The 18,849-nt window shown below is 44.0% G+C and overlaps 1 protein-coding gene across 1 annotated transcript; it reads left to right on the top strand.

The window, feature by feature from the left end:
* Positions 1-583: 583 nt before the first annotated feature.
* On the top strand, positions 584-18,401 carry cstf3 (cleavage stimulation factor, 3' pre-RNA, subunit 3). Its single transcript, XM_064988278.1, has 17 exons — positions 584-797; positions 1,702-1,803; positions 1,987-2,082; positions 6,361-6,393; positions 7,190-7,287; positions 7,477-7,543; positions 7,653-7,687; positions 7,775-7,901; positions 8,010-8,087; positions 8,192-8,354; positions 12,880-12,989; positions 13,133-13,249; positions 13,574-13,792; positions 14,056-14,158; positions 16,932-17,001; positions 17,587-17,782; positions 17,997-18,401. The coding sequence occupies exons 1-17, from the start codon at positions 771-773 to the stop codon at positions 18,384-18,386; spliced, it is 2,031 nt and encodes a 676-aa protein (XP_064844350.1). The 5' UTR covers positions 584-770; the 3' UTR covers positions 18,387-18,401.
* Positions 18,402-18,849: the final 448 nt, after the last annotated feature.

Genomic DNA, 18,849 nt, shown 5'->3' on the forward strand with positions numbered 1-18,849 from the left:
TAAATACATAAAAAGAGGCGCATCGCGAGACTTCCGCGAACGCTTGCAAAACAGACCAGGATGGAGTTTGGAGATTGAGAAGTCAATAAGAAAAGTGAAAAATGATTCCTTAGTTGTTAATTTTCTCCAAATCTAAAGGTACAATCAATAATCGAACCAATGTTTTAAGTGGTTGAATATGTTATTACTCAACATTCATGAAATTTACAAACTGACACGTTTTAATTTTCGTCATAAACAACTTTATATCGAAGGAATGCCTTTGATTTGACGTCGCCATGACATGACAAATGTGATCGGCGTTTTCTATTGGAGAAGCAGTTTTAGCCTGTCTTCATAATGTACTGTTTTTGTCATAACGATCAAAGAGAGTAATTACATTCGTGATTCAAATGTGTTAATAATTCAATGACCCAGATATCCTATGAAATATATTACATTAGTGATTAAAATGTGTTAATTCAATTGCTTTTTTGTGCTCTAAATATTGGTCTCATCCATACATATATATAAAACAATCAAATGCTGTACAGAGCAACCTCAAATGTGATTTTATTTTTGTCTGTAGGGGCTACATCCTCCAGAACATAAGGAAGTGAGCATTCAGCCACGCCATTTTGAGAAAACGGCTAGTCACAGCAGTGGGCAGTCTGTGTTCATAGCTACTGGAGTCGTCGTGCAGTCATGCGATATAGCTGTTTTTAATTCAATATTTCTATGTTTAAATACTGTTGAAATTTGTAATATAGGTAAACTAAACGTAACCAGTAATGTCCACGGAAGCAACCGCCGACCAGGTAGAGCATTTCAGTTGTTTGTAGCGAATGGTTGCTAGTTAGCTACGTTACATTTTCACTCGTGTTGCATGGTGGTTCACTGATGTTAGCTAGCTAGGCCTACACCATATATACAGTTTAATATGGATCTATGGATTTGAAGCGCTTTCTACATAGCTACCACACACTATTGACAATATTTCAGGGAAAATATTTAGTAAACTACGCAATTACGTTGCATTATGTTTGAGAGATCTGCGGCTAAGCTAATTACGTGCTAGCTAGGTAACCTGCCAATGATTTTGGTCAGAAGTTAATGTCAGTCGACCAACTAACGTTAGCTAGCTTGTACAGGTAACACGACCTGATATGGTCTGAACGTCATGCTAACACGACTAGTTAGCGTGTGCTAGTTAGCTTTTGGCCTGTTGCTGAGAATAAACACTAGTTAATTTCGTTGCAAGCTGAAGTTAGCTACCTAGATAACATTACTGTTGCAGTTGGGCCGCGCTTTTTTGTTACGGTAGCTAACTAGCCCAAGCGTATGCAGCAATGAGTGCACGTTGAATTGCATTTAAACAGAGCTAGCTTATGGAGTTAACGGTGCGGTGTTAGAAGTTGTGCAATTGTGTAACATGTTTTACATGATTAGCGAACTACCTTAGTAGCCAACTAGCTAACCATGTAAACAAACAAGCAAGCATTCCCTCGTGTCTGCCGTTGTCCTACTCGGCTTCTTATGTGGCTAAATAAAGTTGTCCAAACTGGAAACAAGTGTAGTAGTTCAATTATAAACGAGATCTTCTAAAATGTACTCTTAAAATTGTTTTTAATATTGGCACCCTGATTGATTTGTTTTCCAAAGCCACCTCTTGTTGCAGTGTATGCATGTCTGTAACCCCAATCATCTTTTCATGTCTTGCAGGCAGCTGAGTATATCCCGGAGAAGGTTAAGAAAGCAGAGAAGAAGTTGGAAGAAAACCCATATGACCTTGACGCATGGAGCATTCTGATTCGAGAAGCACAGGTTTAGTGACTCAGGGTTGCATTCCTCTTACCTGGGGTAATCGATTGGGTCAAGGGAGGGAGAGGGTGGGGCTAAAGAGGGTGGTGGGTGGGGATCAAACAGAAAAATTACAAATGTGTCATATAGGACTGTTTCAACTTGTTTGTCAACAAGTGTACATGTAAATGCATTCTACCCTTTTAGAACCAACCAATAGACAAAGCAAGGAAGACGTATGAACGACTTGTGGCCCAGTTCCCAAGCTCGGGCAGATTCTGGAAACTATTCATTGAAGCGGAGGTTAATATTTTTATCAATTTCTCACAACTACATGTGTGCATGGGCGTGCATATCCTAACAGGATCAACAATGTGACTTTCACACAACAAATAGGTCCACTTCATCTCAATGGTAGTTTTTTAAAGTACGAGGGGTTTAGGTTACTATCTTAACCATTTATTTTTCAGGACGCAGACTGTATGTTCCTCAGTAGAAAAAACAACTATTTTCCACGTCTTTAAATGGGGTTAAGTGCATTTGTTGCATGTTTGATCTGCAACAGCATTAAAACTTTTTAATGGTATTGGAGTGCTTTAGCCTTTTATTCACTTGTCGTGTCTATTTATTGCCTCCTGTGTCATTTCTTTGAGGTCATTTTTGTTTTTGATCATAAACCGTATGAGTGAATGTGTTCAACTTAACATTTTTTCCCCAGCACAGTTATGCTACCTTACCCCCAACAAGCGACCTATATTTACTACGGAAGCTGTAGTATTGTAGGTCCCTGTTTATGTAGGCGGATGTTCACCCTGGTTTTGACCCAGCAAAGAATCCACATGACTCCAATATGTCTTTTAAAATGGTACCTTCTCCCATTCCTGCCCCAGGCCCTTATCACGCCATATTGCCTACATCTTAGATGAGCCTTAAACCCCATCCCTACATAAGATAAGCGCCATCATTTCATGAGTATGCCATTAGTTTTAGACATACAAATGGATGCTTGTAATCCAGTTATTTAGGGGAATAAAGTGGGTAAGTATGTGTGAGTTAAAAGCATGACTGACCAAGCCTCATTAATTGATGCCCATTACACGCAGCTCTGATCCGAACTAGTCATCTGGGTCCTGGGCTGTCTACAGCAGGTGAACAGAAGTCTGGGGAGGAGACCAACTCATGTGCCCAGTTTAAAATCATGCCTTACTTCTTGTAGGTCTGAAGGGATAGAGTGGGAGTATGTGAACAGGTAATGCTTCACGGAGCCCCCTTCTTACACCCACAGCTTCCTTTCACATCTACAGGAAAAGACTAGTACATGGTGTCCCATCTTGGTCCGGCAGTATGCAGGCTTTTGTTCCAGCCCAGTGCAAATACACCCGATTCCATGTTGTTGAATCTGGATAGTCATTTTTTCCCTGTTAATTGTGCCTACAGAACGTGACCCATGTGTGTTGGTTCTGGACTAGAGGGGAAACGCCTGCACATACTGCTGCCCTACAGATTGGGTTTGGACACCCCTTGTCTAAGGGTTAATTGATACCAGATTGTCTAATGTTCAGACAATCAGACTAGACCCTGGGTTATTTGCACCGTGCACATCCGTTAGGAGTTGGGCACATTGTTTTTAAGTCTAGAAGCTCTCCCATTCTATACACTGCTGCCCTTGTTAGAATGGCGTCATTCAACACCGTTTAGCACAGCCTGTAGGTCATTCTGTAAAAGTTCAACCACCTGTTGACTTCATTTGTTTATAGCTATGTACCATAGTTAAAAGTTGGTCATTTGCATTAAAACACTTCAATAGTTTTTTCCCCTTCCAGTTTGGTAGCCTTTGATTTATTTCTAGACTGCAGTCTAATCGAGCTTGCCACAGTCTTTTTATCCCAGTTTCATTTGCCTCAACATGAGCAACCTGGGAAAAAAATAACTCATTTTTCAGCTTAACCGCAACCTGTCAAATAATATGGTAGTTGTTACTGCAGTATAGAAAAAGGTTACGTCAACATTCTAGTTTGGATCTAATGTGTAGAGAACGAATCATACGTTTGAATGTCTAACCTCTTCACTAACCTTTCAAGAAAATAACGTGTGCTTGTGAAAGAGCTATACAGAAACAGTCCCGTATTGGGAATTCAGGTGTTTTACTTGTGAATTCACACATCGCAGGACACCAACGTTCAGGTACAGCTTAGGGGACCATTGTCTTGGTTCTGGGTCACATTTGAACTTTTGTGGCACATTTCACACTTTGTGGTTTTTGTCTTCGTTTCAACACAGTTTCACTCACCTTGGTGAACTCAAGTGGTTGATCTGTGCATGCACAAGAATAAGGAAATGCATAAGTTGCGTTGTACTCAATTTGACTGTACCCTGCGGTTTGTTGAAAGTGATTTTAAATTGCATACTGTTTAATAAAACAAATGACCAGAATTCTCTACTGTGACTTATTGCATCTTTTTCTTTATGGTGTTGATGGTTACTGCAGTCCAGTTCACAACCACCTCCTTTCCCCATAAACATTCCCATACCTAATCCCATTTTAAAGAATGCATTAGCCCCGGTGCTCTTGATTATCCCACATAGAAATTGTGCCTGTTACCTTCCTCGTTAATGTTTTTTTTTTTTGGGGTTGGCTGCTGAGTGCGAGTTAGGTGGTAGGTCTAGTGATGTTGTGCTTGTAATGCGAATGCGTAGTTGATAGAGAACTGATGGTAGCATGAAGAACTGGAGTAGGTTTGACTGTTGTGGAAGCTATTTATATGGACATGTTAAACATTTGCATAATGAAGTATTTCTGTGTTGATGGGCTTGGGTTTTTAAGCCTGGATTGTTGTGACTTCCTGATAAAAGCCCGTATTACTAATAGAATGTATTTTATTTGGTTGAGAGTTAAACAATTGTAGACAATTGGATGGATTGATATTTAATTCCCCACTCGCCTGGTTTGCCTGCACCGAAATGGAACAAAGTGTTTAAGAACTTATGTCTCTCTTGTGTCTTCTGGTTCTCATGTTGTAGCTAGGATAACTGTGTGAGACGCTAAAACTATTGTTAGTGAATGCTAAAGCATAAACAATGTTTGCTGGCTACAGATTGTGTGGGTGTGCGTGTCTGCCCTCGAGGTGAGATTTTGTCTATGTGGCCTACCTAAAGCGATGTCACTCATGTCACGGGAAGTACTTCTCTATGCCTGCAGCTGTCACGGCTGGGGTTACGTCTTCTGTGTATTTTTATGTTGATTTATCTCGTGATTTACTTCAATAAATCATTGTTTACCAATCTTGTTCCATGTTGTCTGTGTAAAACTAGTGTTATTTTTCATGTCTAACACACTTCCATAGGCTACATTTGACATAGGCCTAGTTCTCTTTAGGATCTGACTTTTTGAACAAATGTGAAATTGTTCGTAATCTTGCAATAATACTTCCCAACTGTAGATGTAAACATATTGAATGTGTTATTTTCTTGCGCTGCGTATTGTTATTCCTGAAAAGTACTTCTATTCAAGCAATACACTTCGAGGCCTAGGCAATATTTAACGTTGACAGATTATTTGAGAGCCCCTCTAATCAATGATTGTGTTAAGTGGATTGCACAACAAGCTGAAAGCCAACCTGTGGGCTTAGTGACATTCCGCTGTATTGCTCTTAGAATCGATGAGGGAAAGAAGCAGATGGAGAATTATTGAGGCAGGATTCATTCCAAGTTCAAATGTATTCTCACATTCAAACATCTAAATGTTTCTTGTTACTGTGTGTTGTGTCGTCCAATTTTTACGGGCTACTAGCCTTGCAATTGCAACAGCAAAAGGCCTACAGTACAGGACATGCTGCTCGGCTGCTGCATTGGGAGTCCTGTGCCTGTCACAGGCCTTTTGTCAGGGCCAGGCCGACCAGTAGCTCCAGTAAAGATTGATGTTTCTCATTATGCTTAGTTGACACTGGTCTATGCTGGCAGGCCTTGGTAGAGGGAGAGTTGGAAGTCCACAGGGCTTGCAGTAGGGACAGAACTGATTGAGGACTCCCTCTCCCACCCAACATCAGCTGCCTGCCAGTGTGGAGACTCTCTCCTGCCACTGTCAGCCAATGAGTCACCTTGATGTCTGGCCAGGCTGACTGTCAGTAACATGTTTAGTGATTGGCACGAGCGTGGTCTTTTCCAGTGTAGTGAAGGGGCTAATATGATTGTTTTTTAAATGCTGATGAAAATGTCAATTTTATAATTTTTATTGAACTTATATGTTTAAGTCTATTTTATTTATTTGGGAAGGGTGGGTATTCACAAATGGGAAAATGTGTTCTTTACCCCATGGAACAATGTCTAGACATCAAAACCCATTTTTCTTACAACCGCTTGATCATGTGACTCGTGTATGGTCCATGATGTGCAATGAGAATAAACCCCATATCTTACAAAATTGATCTTGAAATGGTCTTTCTTGTGTGAAATTCACTTTGTTGATCTGAAAGGGATTGTATGTGTGTGTCAGAGGGAGTTTGCATGCATGCCTGTTTGTCCATATATACAATGGAAACACCTGCCTGTTGAATTAACACTTCGTTTACACTCTGTCCACAGATCAAGGCAAAAAACTATGACAAGGTAGAAAAGGTGAGTGCCAATCATACCAAAGTCCCCTCCCATTGGCCTTACAGGGGACTCAGACTGCCATGGTTGGTTGATTCTAAGGGAGGTTCCACCTCCCTGTCACTGGATGGAAAACAACATGGTTCTGACTCATCCAGTGTTGCCCTTAACAACTGAAGAAGCCATTTAAGTAACCTCTAATATATCAAGGATCAAGCCAAACCCATAAAATGTAGCTGCATGCTTTACTGCAGTACAACAGTAAATCTACACTTCACAGGAGTGGAAAATCATTGTTTATTGCCACTTGTTAAAGTCACAGAACATGTTTTGATAACCCCCAGGCAACACTACACACTTAGCAGCTCAAACTTTTCTGTCTGGTGCAGATGTTTTTACTGTGTTGGTACTGTCTATTAACCATCCCCTGAAACTGAAAGGAAAAGTAGTTCTCTCATTTTCACCAAGGTGGGTTCCGTCTTTAATAGCAGCAGCGTGTTGCAAAGCCCTTGTGTACACTGCTGTTTATTTCTCCAGCTGTGGTACAGTGTGGCTGCTGTTTGTCAGTGAGCTCTGTTCCGCTGGTTCTCCTGCCAGGGTAGGCTTTAGGTCACTTTCTATTAGGCAGCCCTCCCTAGAGGGAAACCCCTACTTCCCCTTTTATACATGGAAACAAACACTACAAATCACCCAGCGTATCTATTTCTCAGTATGACATTGGGGAATGATTGAGTGCACACTGTTGTCTGAAGCGTTAATTTTCAGTAGACATATTTTTGAATAGGTGAAACTGAAACGAGGCCCTTCCCTCCTGCTGTAGTTGTTTCAGAGATGTCTGATGAAAGTGCTGCACATCGACCTGTGGAAATGCTACCTCTCCTACGTCCGAGAGACGAAAGGAAAGCTCCCCAGCTACAAGTAGGTTCACCTGTTACCCAGGAAAGGAGTTGGAGGGGGACGGGCTCTTCGTGTGCTCACACACAATCTTAACCATTCAGCAATGCATTTCACAGTGATAACACCCTATTTTGACAAATGTTCCCAGTGCGTATCTTGATATTGTGATGTAACACAAGTCCTAACCCAGCCCTGCTTGACCATCACCAGAGAGAAGATGGCGCAGGCGTATGACTTTGCGCTGGATAAAATCGGCATGGAGATCATGTCCTACCAGGTAAATCAAAGCATATTGACAATTAAATGTTAAAACAAGTTGGTTGAAAATGTGCGATCTGAAATGGCTTTCCAAGCCATGATTTCTAATTCTTCTGCTCTCCCCTCAGATATGGGTGGACTACATCAACTTCCTCAAAGGAGTGTAAGTACTGCTCTTAACACAACACTTTGTTTTCGTTCATTAAAAAGTACTCGAAGTCCCTAATTCCCAGGCCTTGTGTCCTTCCAGTGAGGCGGTTGGTTCATACGCTGAAAACCAGCGAATCACGGCGGTGCGCAGGGTCTACCAGAGGGGCTGTGTGAACCCCATGATCAACATCGAGCAGCTCTGGAGAGACTACAGCAAGTATGAGGAGGTAAGACCTATGACCCCCATGGAGGGCTGAATAAGGAACCACATGAGGAGTAGCAGAACATTGTTTTCGTGTGTCATTGGTCTAAGAAGCCTGGTGTTGTACAAACAGGGCATTAACGTACATCTGGCCAAGAAGATGATTGAGGACCGCAGCAGAGACTACATGAACGCTAGGAGAGTGGCCAAGGTAAGGTACTGACACACACAAACACACTATGATGAGGGAAACAGATTCATACTGTCTGGTAGATGATTTAATGATTGTGAGCTGATGTTAAACTGTCTCTTCAGGAATATGAGACTGTGATGAAGGGTCTGGATAGGAACGCCCCCTCGGTGCCCCCACAGAACTCCCCCCAGGAGGCGGTGCAGGTGGAGATGTGGAAGAAGTACATCCAATGGGAGAAGAGCAACCCGCTCCGCACAGAGGACCAGACACTCATCACTAAGAGAGGTGTGGTGGGGGGAACAGTGATTCATATAGCTGGTGGGGGAGGGGAACGTGATTCATATAGCTAGTGGTGGTGGGGGAACAGTGATTCATATAGCTAGTGGTGGTGGGGGGAACAGTGATTCATATAGCTAGGGGTGGGGGGAACATTCATATAGCTGATTCATATAGCTAGTGGTGGTGGGGGGAACAGTGATTCATATAGCTAGTGGTGGTGGGGGGAACATTGATTCATATAGCTAGTGGTGGTGGGGGAGGGGAACAGTGATTCATATAGCTAGTGGTGGTGGGGGAGGGGAACAGTGATTCATATAGCTAGTGGTGGTGGGGAGAACAGTGATTCATATAGCTAGTGGTGGTGGGGGAACAGTGATTCATATAGCTAACAGTGGTGGTGGGGGGGGAACAGTGATTCATATAGCTAGTGGTGGTGGGGGGAAACAGTGATTCATATAGCTAGTGGTGGTGGGGGGAACAGTGATTCATATAGCTAGTGGTGGTGGGGGGAACAGTGATTCATATAGCTAGTGGTGGTGGGGGGAACAGTGATTCATATAGCTAGTGGTGGTGGGGGGGGTGATTCATATAGCTAGTGGTGGTGGGGGGAGACAGTGACAGTGATTCATATAGCTAGTGGTGGTGGGGGGAACAGTGATTCAACAGTGATTCATATAGCTAGTGGTGGTGGGGGAACAGTGATTCATATAGCTAGTGGTGGTGGGGGGAACAGTGATTCATATAGCTAGTGGTGGTGGGGGGTGATTCATATAGCTAACAGTGATTCATATAGCTAGTGGTGGTGGGGGGGGAACAGTGATTCATATAGCTAGTGGTGGTGGGGGGAACAGTGATTCATATAGCTAGTGGTGGTGGGGGTGATTCATATAGCTAGTGGTGGTGGGGGGAACAGTGATTCATATAGCTAGTGGTGGTGGGGGGCTAGTGGTGGTGGGGAGAACAGTGATTCATATAGCTAGTGGTGGTGGGGGGGTGAATATAGCTAGTGGTGGTGGGGGGAACATTGATTCATATAGCTAGTGGTGGTGGGGGGGGAACAGTGATTCATATAGCTAGTGGTGGTGGGGGGGGAACAGTGATTCATATAGCTAGTGGTGGTGGGGGGAACAGTGATTCATATAGCTAGTGGTGGTGGGGGGAACAGTGATTCATATAGCTAGTGGTGGTGGGGGGAACAGTGATTCATATAGCTAGTGGTGGTGGGGGGAACTGATTCATATAGCTGGTGGTGGGGGGGGAACAGTGATTCATATAGCTAGTGGTGGTGGGGGGAACAGTGATTCATATAGCTAGTGGTGGTGGGGGGAACAGTGATTCATATAGCTAGTGGTGGTGGGGGGAACAGTGATTCATATAGCTAGTGGTGGTGGGGGTGATTCATATAGCTAGTGGTGGTGGGGGAACAGTGATTCAACAGTGATTCATATAGCTAGTGGTGGTGGGGGGTGAATATAGCAGTGATTCATATCAGCTAGTGGTGGTGGGGGGAACAGTGAATATAGCTAGTGGTGGTGGGGGGAACAGTGATTCATATAGCTAGTGGTGGTGGGGGGTGAATATAGCTAGTGGTGGTGGGGGGAACAGTGATTCATATAGCTAGTGGTGGTGGGGGGAACAGTGATTCATATAGCTAGTGGTGGTGGGGGGAACTGAGTCATATAGGTGGTGGGGGGGGGAACAGTGATTCATATAGCTAGTGGTGGTGGGGGGTGAATATAGCTAGTGATTCAGTGATTCATATAGCTAGTGGTGGTGGGGGGAACAGTGATTCATATAGCTAGTGGTGGTGGGGGGAACAGTGAGTCATATAGCTAGTGGTGGTGGGGGGAACAGTGATTCATATAGCTAGTGGTGGTGGGGGGAACAGTGATTCATATAGCTAGTGGTGGTGGGGGGAACAGTGATTCATATAGCTAGTGGTGGTGGGGGGAACAGTGATTCATATAGCAGCTAGTGTGGTGGTGGGGGGAACAGTGATTCATATAGCTAGTGGTGGTGGGGGAACAGTGATTCATACTAGCTGAGTGGTGGTGGGGGGGGAACAGTGATTCATACAGCTAGTGGTGGTGGGGGGTGAACAGTGATGATTCATACTAGCTAGTGGTGGGGGGAACAGTGATTCATACAGTGGTGGTGGGGGGGGAACAGTGATTCATGATTCATATAGCTAGTGGTGGTGGGGGGACAGCTAGTGGTGGTGGGGGGGGGGAACAGTGATTCATACAGCTAGTGGTGGTGGGGGGGGGGACAGTGATTCATACTAGCTATTCATATAGTGGGTGGTGGGGGGGGAACAGTGATTCATACAGCTAGTGGTGGTGGGGGGAACAGTGATTCATATAGCTGGTGGTGGTGGAGGGGAACAGTGATTCATATTCAGCTAGTGGTGGTGGGGGGGGGGAACAGTGATTCATATAGTGGTGGTGGGGGGAGTGATTCATATAGCTGGTGGTGGGGGGGGGACAGTGATTCATATAGCTAGTGGTGGTGGGGGAAACAGTGATTCATATAGTGATTCTAGTGGTGGTGGTGGGGGGAACAGTGATTCATATAGCTAGGGGAACAGTGATTCATATAGCTAGTGGTGGTGGGGGAGGGGAACAGTGATTCATACAGCTAGTGGTGGTGGGGGGGGGAACAGTGATTCATATAGCTAGTGGTGGTGGGGGAGGGGAACAGTGATTCATATAGCTGGTGGTGGGGGGGGGAACAGTGATTCATATAGCTAGTGGTGGTGGGGAGCAGTGATTCATTTAGTGGTGGTGGGGGGGGGGAACAGTGATTCATACAGCTATTCATATAGTGTGGTGGTGGGGGAGGTGATTCATATAGCTAGTGGTGGTGGGGGACAGTGATTCATATAGCTAGTGGTGGTGGGGGAGGGGAACAGTGATTCATATAGCTAGTGGTGGTGGGGGGGAACAGTGATTCATATAGCTAGTGGTGGTGGGGGGAACAGTGATTCATACAGCTAGTGGTGGTGGGGGGAACAGTGATTCATACAGCTCGTGGTGGTGGGGGGAACAGTGATTCATATAGCTCGTGGTGGTGGGGGGAACAGTGATTCATGTAGCTCGTGGTGGTGGTGATTCATATACAGTGGGGCAAAAAAGTATTTAGTCAGCCACCAATTGTGCAAGTTCTCCCACTTAAAAAGATGAGAGGCCTGTAATTTTGATCATAGGTACACTTCAACTATGACAGACAAAAATGAGAAGAAAAAAAATCCAGAAAATCACATTGTAGGATTTTTAATTAATTTATTTGCAAAATCATGCTGAAAGACCCAGCCACGTTTCATCTTCAATGCCCTTGCTGATGGAAGGAGGTTTTCACTCAAAATCTCACGATACATGGCCCCATTCATTCTTTCCTTTACACGGATCAGTCGTCCTGGTCCCTTTGCAGAAAACAGCCCCAAAGCATGATGTTTCCACCCCCATGCTTCACAATAGGTCTGGTGTTCTTTGGATGCAACTCAGCATTCTTAGTCCTCCAAACACGACGAGTTGAGTTTTTACCAAAAAGTTCTATTTTGGTGTCATATGGTCAGATGAAATTCTCCCAATCTTCTTCTGGATCATCCAAATGCTCTCTAGCAAACTTCAGACGTGCGTGAACATGTATGGGCTTAAGCAGGGGGACATGTCTGGCACTGCAGGATTTGAGTCCTGGCGGCGTAGTGTGTTACTGATGGTAGGCTTTGTTACTTTGGTCCCAGCTCTCTGCAGGTCATTCACTAGGTCCCCCGTGTGGTTCTGGGATTTTTGCTCACCGTTCTTGTGATCATTTTGATCCCACGGGGTGAGATCTTGCGTGGAGCCCCAGATCAAGAGATTATCAGTGGTCTTGTATGTCTTCCATTTCCTAATAATTGCTCCCACAGTTGATTTCTTCAAACCAAGCTGCTTAACTTTTGCAGATTCAGTCTTCCCACCCTGGTGCAGGTCTACAATTTTGTTTCTGGTGTCCTTTGATAGCTCATTGGTCTTGGCCATAGTGGAGTTTGGAGTGCGACTGTTTGAGGTTGTGGACAGGTGTCTTTTATACTGATAACAAGTTCAAACAGGTGCCATTAATACAGGTAACGAGAGGAGGACAGAGGAGCCTCTTAAAGAGGAAGTTACAGGTCTGTGAGAGCCAGAAATCTTGCTTGTTTGTAGGTGACCAAATACTTATTTTCCACCATAATTTGCAAATAAATTCATTAAAAATCCTACAATATGATTTTCTGGATTTTTTTTCTTCTCATTTTTGTCTGTCACAGTTGAAGTGTACCTATGATGAAAATTACAGGCCTCATCTTTTTAAGTGGGAGAACTTGCACAATTGGTGGCTGACTAAATACATTTTTGCCCCACAGTAGCTAGTGGTGGTGTGTGTGTGGTGGGAGGAACAGTGATTCCTGGTGGTGTGTGAACTTGAAAAAAAAGTTGATCGAAATCCAGTGTTGCCTAGAGGTTTTGCTAGCATTGCAGCCCTAACGTTGTAATTGTGCTCTGTGTTGCAGTGATGTTTGCCTATGAGCAGTGTCTGTTGGTGCTGGGTCATCACCCTGATGTGTGGTATGAGGCTGCCCAGTATCTGGACCAGTCCAGTAAACTACTGGCAGAGAAGGGGGTAAGAGAGGCCACTGATGGCACAATGTGTCCTAATTGGAACAGGGTTTCCTCCATATTTTGAAAGATAAGTTTGTTATTTTAGACCTTACTGTTGGTTTGGTTTTTAAATGCCAGACTTGAACCCTTTCTTCCGCTCCTCAGGACATGAACAACTCTAAGGTGTTCAGTGACGAAGCAGCTAACATCTACGAGCGCGCCATCGGTACTCTACTGAAGAAGAACATGCTGCTGTACTTCTCATTCGCTGACTACGAGGAGGTGAGCTGCACAAACACCAATCATCTGTCACGGAACACTTGCCAAAACATGAGGTCATAATATGAAGATGTCAAGGGTTGCCAAGGAAATGTATAATTGACTGTCATCCATAAATGATTAGTGCATCTTTCACTGCAGACTTATTAATTTGTCTCGTCTCGTTCCTATTAAGATTAATTAATTGGATTATTCCGGAGGAATCCTTGTGTTGAGTAAAGTTGTGGAGTGTGAACCAGTATAAATGAATGTTGAATAGAGGTCCAGGAAATGTTTGACAGGCATTTAATTGAGGAATGAGCTAATCCACATCTCTCCTCTTTTCAGAGTCGATTGAAGCATGAGAAGGTCCACAGCATCTACAACCGTCTGCTGGCCATCGAGGACATCGACCCCACGCTGGTCTACATCCAGTACATGAAGTTTGGCCGGCGGGCCGAGGGCATCAAGTCAGGCCGCATCATCTTTAAGAAGGCCCGGGAGGACATGCGCACGCGTCACCACGTCTACGTGACTGCAGCACTGATGGAGTACTACTGCAGTAAGGTGGGTATACGTAGGCTACGGAAAATTGAGGCAATGGGACGGAGTCATCGGTTGACGGATGATGGAGAACCGAAAACAGTCGACTTGAAAATAGCGTTTGACGGACAAAAACTGATAATTGATGAATGCATATATGATTTAATCTGTGTTCCTGTGTCTCTCTGGCCTTAGCCTGACACCCATGCCAACAGTGCAAAGAGAATATAAGGGGAAACATTCTGTGTCTCAATGTTTGACTGGTCTTCCGTTACCTTCCCTCACAGGACAAATCAGTGGCCTTTAAGATATTTGAACTGGGCTTGAAGAAATATGGAGACATTCCAGAGTATATACTTGCATACATCGATTACCTCTCACACCTTAATGGTAAGTGACAAGTGACGGATTCATTTATTGAGACTTGTCATTCACCCTCTTGTGTAACAATAATACAACCACGGGTAGCTGCCATGGCAACAGTCATTGAGATTGTATAGTTGTTAAGCGATGGTATTGAAGACGACAGGGGATCTAATATCAGTGTATTTGTTCAACATGCGGATCCTATTCTCTCTATGACATGGACCCAGTGACATCCTCTATCAATTACTCATATAGTCAAACTAGATCAAACCCAGGCAGAGGTCTATAGATGCCGGTGTGTGTTTCTTTATTTCATTGACGTCTATATACTGAACAACAATATAAATCCAACATCCAAGATTTTAGTCAAGTCAAATGTGTTCATATAGCCCTTCGTACATCAGCTGATATCTCAAAGTGCTGTACAGAAACCCAGCCTAAAACCCCAAACAGCAAGCAATGCAGGTGTAGAAGCACAGTGGCTCGGAAAAACTCCCTAGAAAGGCCAAAACCTAGGAAGAAACCTAGAGAGGAACCAGGCTATGTGGGGTGGCCAGTCGTCTTCTGGCTGTGCCGGGTGGAGATTATAACAGAATATGGCCAGGATGTTCATAATTGACCAGCATGGTCAAATAATAATAATCACAGGCAGAACAGTTGAAACTGGAGCAGCAGTACAGCCATGTGTACTGGGGACTGCAAGGAGTCATCATGCCAGGTAGTCCTGAGGCATGGTCCTAGGGCCTAGGTCCTCCAAGAAAGAGAATTAGAGTAGCATATTTAAATTCACACAGGACACCGGATAGGACAGGAGAAGTACTCCAGATATAACAGACTGACCCTAGCCCCCTGACATACAAACTATTGCAGCATAAATACTGGAGGCTGAGACAGGAGGGGAGACACCCCAAACAGGTAAGATATAACTCCACCCACTGCCAAAGCACAGCCCCCACACCACTAGAGGGATATCTTCAACCACCAACTTACCATCCTGAGACCAGGCCGAGTATAGCTAAGTTACAGTTTTAATATAAGGAAATCAGTCAATTTAAATAAATAAATTAGGCCCTAATCTATAGATTTTACATGACTGGGAATACAGATATGCATCTGTTGGTCACAGATCGCTTAAAAACCAAAGGTGGGGGCATGGATCAGAAAACCAGTATCTGGTGTGACCACCATTTGCCTCATGCAGTCTCCTTCGCATAGAATTGTTCAGGCTGTTGATTGTGGCTGGTAAACTGTTGTCCCACTCCTCTTCATTGGCTGAGCAAGTTGCTGGATTTTGATGGGAACAGGAACATGCTGTCGTACACGTTGATCCAGAACATCCCAAACATGCTCAATGGGTGACATGTCTGGTGAATATGCAGGCCATGGAAGAACTGAGACATTTTCAGCTTCCAGGAATTGTGTACAGATCCTTGCGCCATGGTGTCGTGCATTATCATGCTGAAATATGAGGTGATTGCTGCGGATTAATGGCACGACAATGGGCCCCAGGATTTCATCACGGTATATCTGTGCGTTCATATTGCCATCGATAAAATGCAGTTATGTTCATTGTCCGTAGCTAATGCCTGCCCAAACCATAACCCCACAACCACCATGGGGCACTCTGTTCACAACGTTGACATCAGCAAACCGCTCGCCCACACCACGCCATGCACGTGGTCTGTGATTGTGAGGCCTATTGGACATGTTGCCAAATTCTCTAAAATGTTATTGGAGGTGACTTAACATTAAATTCTCTGGCAACACCTCTGATGGACATTCCTGTAGTCAGCATGCTAATTTAATGCCCCCTCAACTTCAAACACCTGTGGCATTGTGTTGTGTGACATAATTGTATATTTTACAGTGGCCTGTTATTGTCCCCAGCACAAGGTGCACCTGTGTAATGATCATGCTATTTAAAACCTCCTACAGGGTCGGTGTTCGCCCTGCGGGACGGTTGAGCTAACGTAGACTAATGTGATTAGCATGAGGTTGTAAGTAACAAGAAAATTTCCCAGGACAAAGACATATGTGATATTGGCAGAAAGCTTAAATTCTTTTTAATCTAACTGCACTGTCCAATTTTCAGTAGCTATTACAGTGAAATAATATTAGTATTAACAAACCAATTAGGCACATTTGGGCAGTCTTGATACAACATTTTGAACAGAAATGCAATGGTTCTTTGGATCAGTCTTAAACGTTGCACATACACTGCTGCCTCTAGTGGCCAAAATCTATTGCGCTTAGATTTCGAAGTCATATTTTGGCCTTTCTCTTATTCACTTTCTCATATTTTGGCCTTCTAACAGCATGTTTTTTTGTATTATATTTTACCAGATCTAATGTGTTATTCTCCTACATTAATTTCACATTTCCACAAACTTCAGTGTTTCTTTTCAAATGGTATCAAGAATATGCATATCCTTGCTTCAGGTCTTGAGCTATAGTCAGTTAGATTTGGCTATGTCATTTTAGGCAAAATTTTGGGGAAAAAAGGTCTGATCCTATATTAATCAGCTTCTTGATATGCCACACGTCAGGTGGATGGATTTTCTTGGCAAAGAAGAAATGCTCACTAACAGATGTAAACAAATGTGCACAACATTTGAGAGAAATAAGCTTTTTGTGTGGATGAAACATGGGACCAACACTACATGTAAACTTTATATGTTTGTTCAGTGTTAGATAGTGTTATGCTGTCAATTAGGAGACGGATTCTGAGGCATTATCTGAAACATTGTGGTAGATTCATGAGTTTGAAGGCCTCACCTCTTTCTCTACCGCCCTCCAGAGGACAACAACACCAGAGTTTTGTTTGAGCGTGTTCTCACCTCGGGAAGCCTGTCGCCAGAGAAGTCTGGGTATGAGGAATTATGTTCCTACAACACCCACATTAGATCTGTCTGTTATTGTTTTATTATGGAACACCCACATTAGATCTGTCTGTTATTGTTTTATTATAGAACACCCACATTAGATCTGTCTGTTATTGTTATTATAGAACAGACACGCACACGTTAGATCTGTCTGTTATTGTTTTATTATGGAACACCCACATTAGATCTGTCTGTTATTGTTTTATTATAGAAAACCTACATTAGATCTGTCTGTTATTGTTATTATAGAACACACACACACATGTTAGATCTGTCTGTTATTGTTATTATAGAACAGCCACATTAGACCTGTCTGTTATTGTTATTATAGAACACACACACACACACACACGTTAGATCTGTCTGTTATTGTTATTATAGAACAGCCACATTAGACCTGTCCGTTGTTGTGTTATTATAGAACAGACACATTAGATCTGTCTGTTGTGCTATTATAGAACAGCCACATGATATCTGTCTGTTATTGTGTTATTATCGAACATCCACATGATATCTGTCTGTTATTGTGTTATTAACGGACCAGTGTGTTTGTCAACACCTCTCCCTCAGTGAGATCTGGGCACGTTTCTTGGCCTTTGAGAGTAACATCGGGGACCTGGCCAGTATCCTGAAGGTGGAGCGCAGGCGTTTCACGGCCTTCAAGGATGAGTACGAAGGCAAGGAGACAGCCCTGCTGGTGGACAGATACAAGTTCATGGACCTGTACCCCTGTTCTGCCAGCGAGCTCAAAGCCCTCGGATACAAGGTCTGTACAACTGGTCATTTCTACAGCTTCATTTACACAGGAAGATGATTCTGACTGCTATGGCCTCTTCACCTGTTGAAGACTTCAATAGAATAGATCTATGGCTATGAAACAACTGGACCATTTGTGTGTTTCGCTCTTGTTCAACTCTTCAATCATGTGGGTAAAGGATATCTGTTTAGAATTCTATGATTTTAAACCTGTGTGTGTGCAGGATGTGTCCCGTGCCAAACTGGCGGCGTTGCTCCAGACAGAGACGGTGGTGACTCCATCGGCTCCCACGCAAAAGGACGAGGCCGACCGCAAACCAGAGTACCCCAAACCTGACACCAGCCAGATGATCCCCTACCAACCACGACACTTGGCCCGTACGTACCTTACCCCCTCCTCTACCAGCTACAACACCTGTCTAGTAGGTACCTTACCCCTCCTCTACCTCTACCAGCTACAACACATGTCTAGTAGGTACCTTACCCCCTCCTCTACCTCTACCAGCTACAACACCTGTCTAGTAGGTACCTTAACCCCTCCTCTACCTCTACAACACCTGTTGAGTAGGTACCTTACCCCTCCTCTACCTCTACCAGCTACAACACCTGTCTAGTAGGTACCTTACCCCCTTCTCTACCTCTACCAGCTACAACACCTGTCTAGTAGGTACCTTACCCCTCCTCTACCTCTACAACACCTGTCTAGTAGGTACCTTACCCCTCCTCTACCTCTACCAGCTACAACACCTGTCTAGTAGGTACCTTACCCCCTCTACCTCCCAGCTACCTCTACCAGCTACAACACCTGTCTAGTAGGTACCTTACCCCTCCTCTACCTCTACCAGCTACCTCTACCAGCTACAACACCTGTCTAGTAGGTACCTTACCCCTCCTCTACCTCTACCAGCTACAACACCTGTCTAGTAGGTACCTTACCCCTCCTCTACCTCTACCAGCTACAACACCTGTCTAGTAGGTACCTTACCCCTCCTCTACCTCTACCAGCTACAACACCTGTCTAGTAGGTACTCTACCAGCTACAACACCTGTCTAGTAGGTACCTTACCCCTCCTCTAC

Source organism: Oncorhynchus masou, chromosome 2, assembly GCF_036934945.1.
Source record: "Oncorhynchus masou masou isolate Uvic2021 chromosome 2, UVic_Omas_1.1, whole genome shotgun sequence".
Classification (NCBI taxonomy): domain Eukaryota; kingdom Metazoa; phylum Chordata; class Actinopteri; order Salmoniformes; family Salmonidae; genus Oncorhynchus; species Oncorhynchus masou.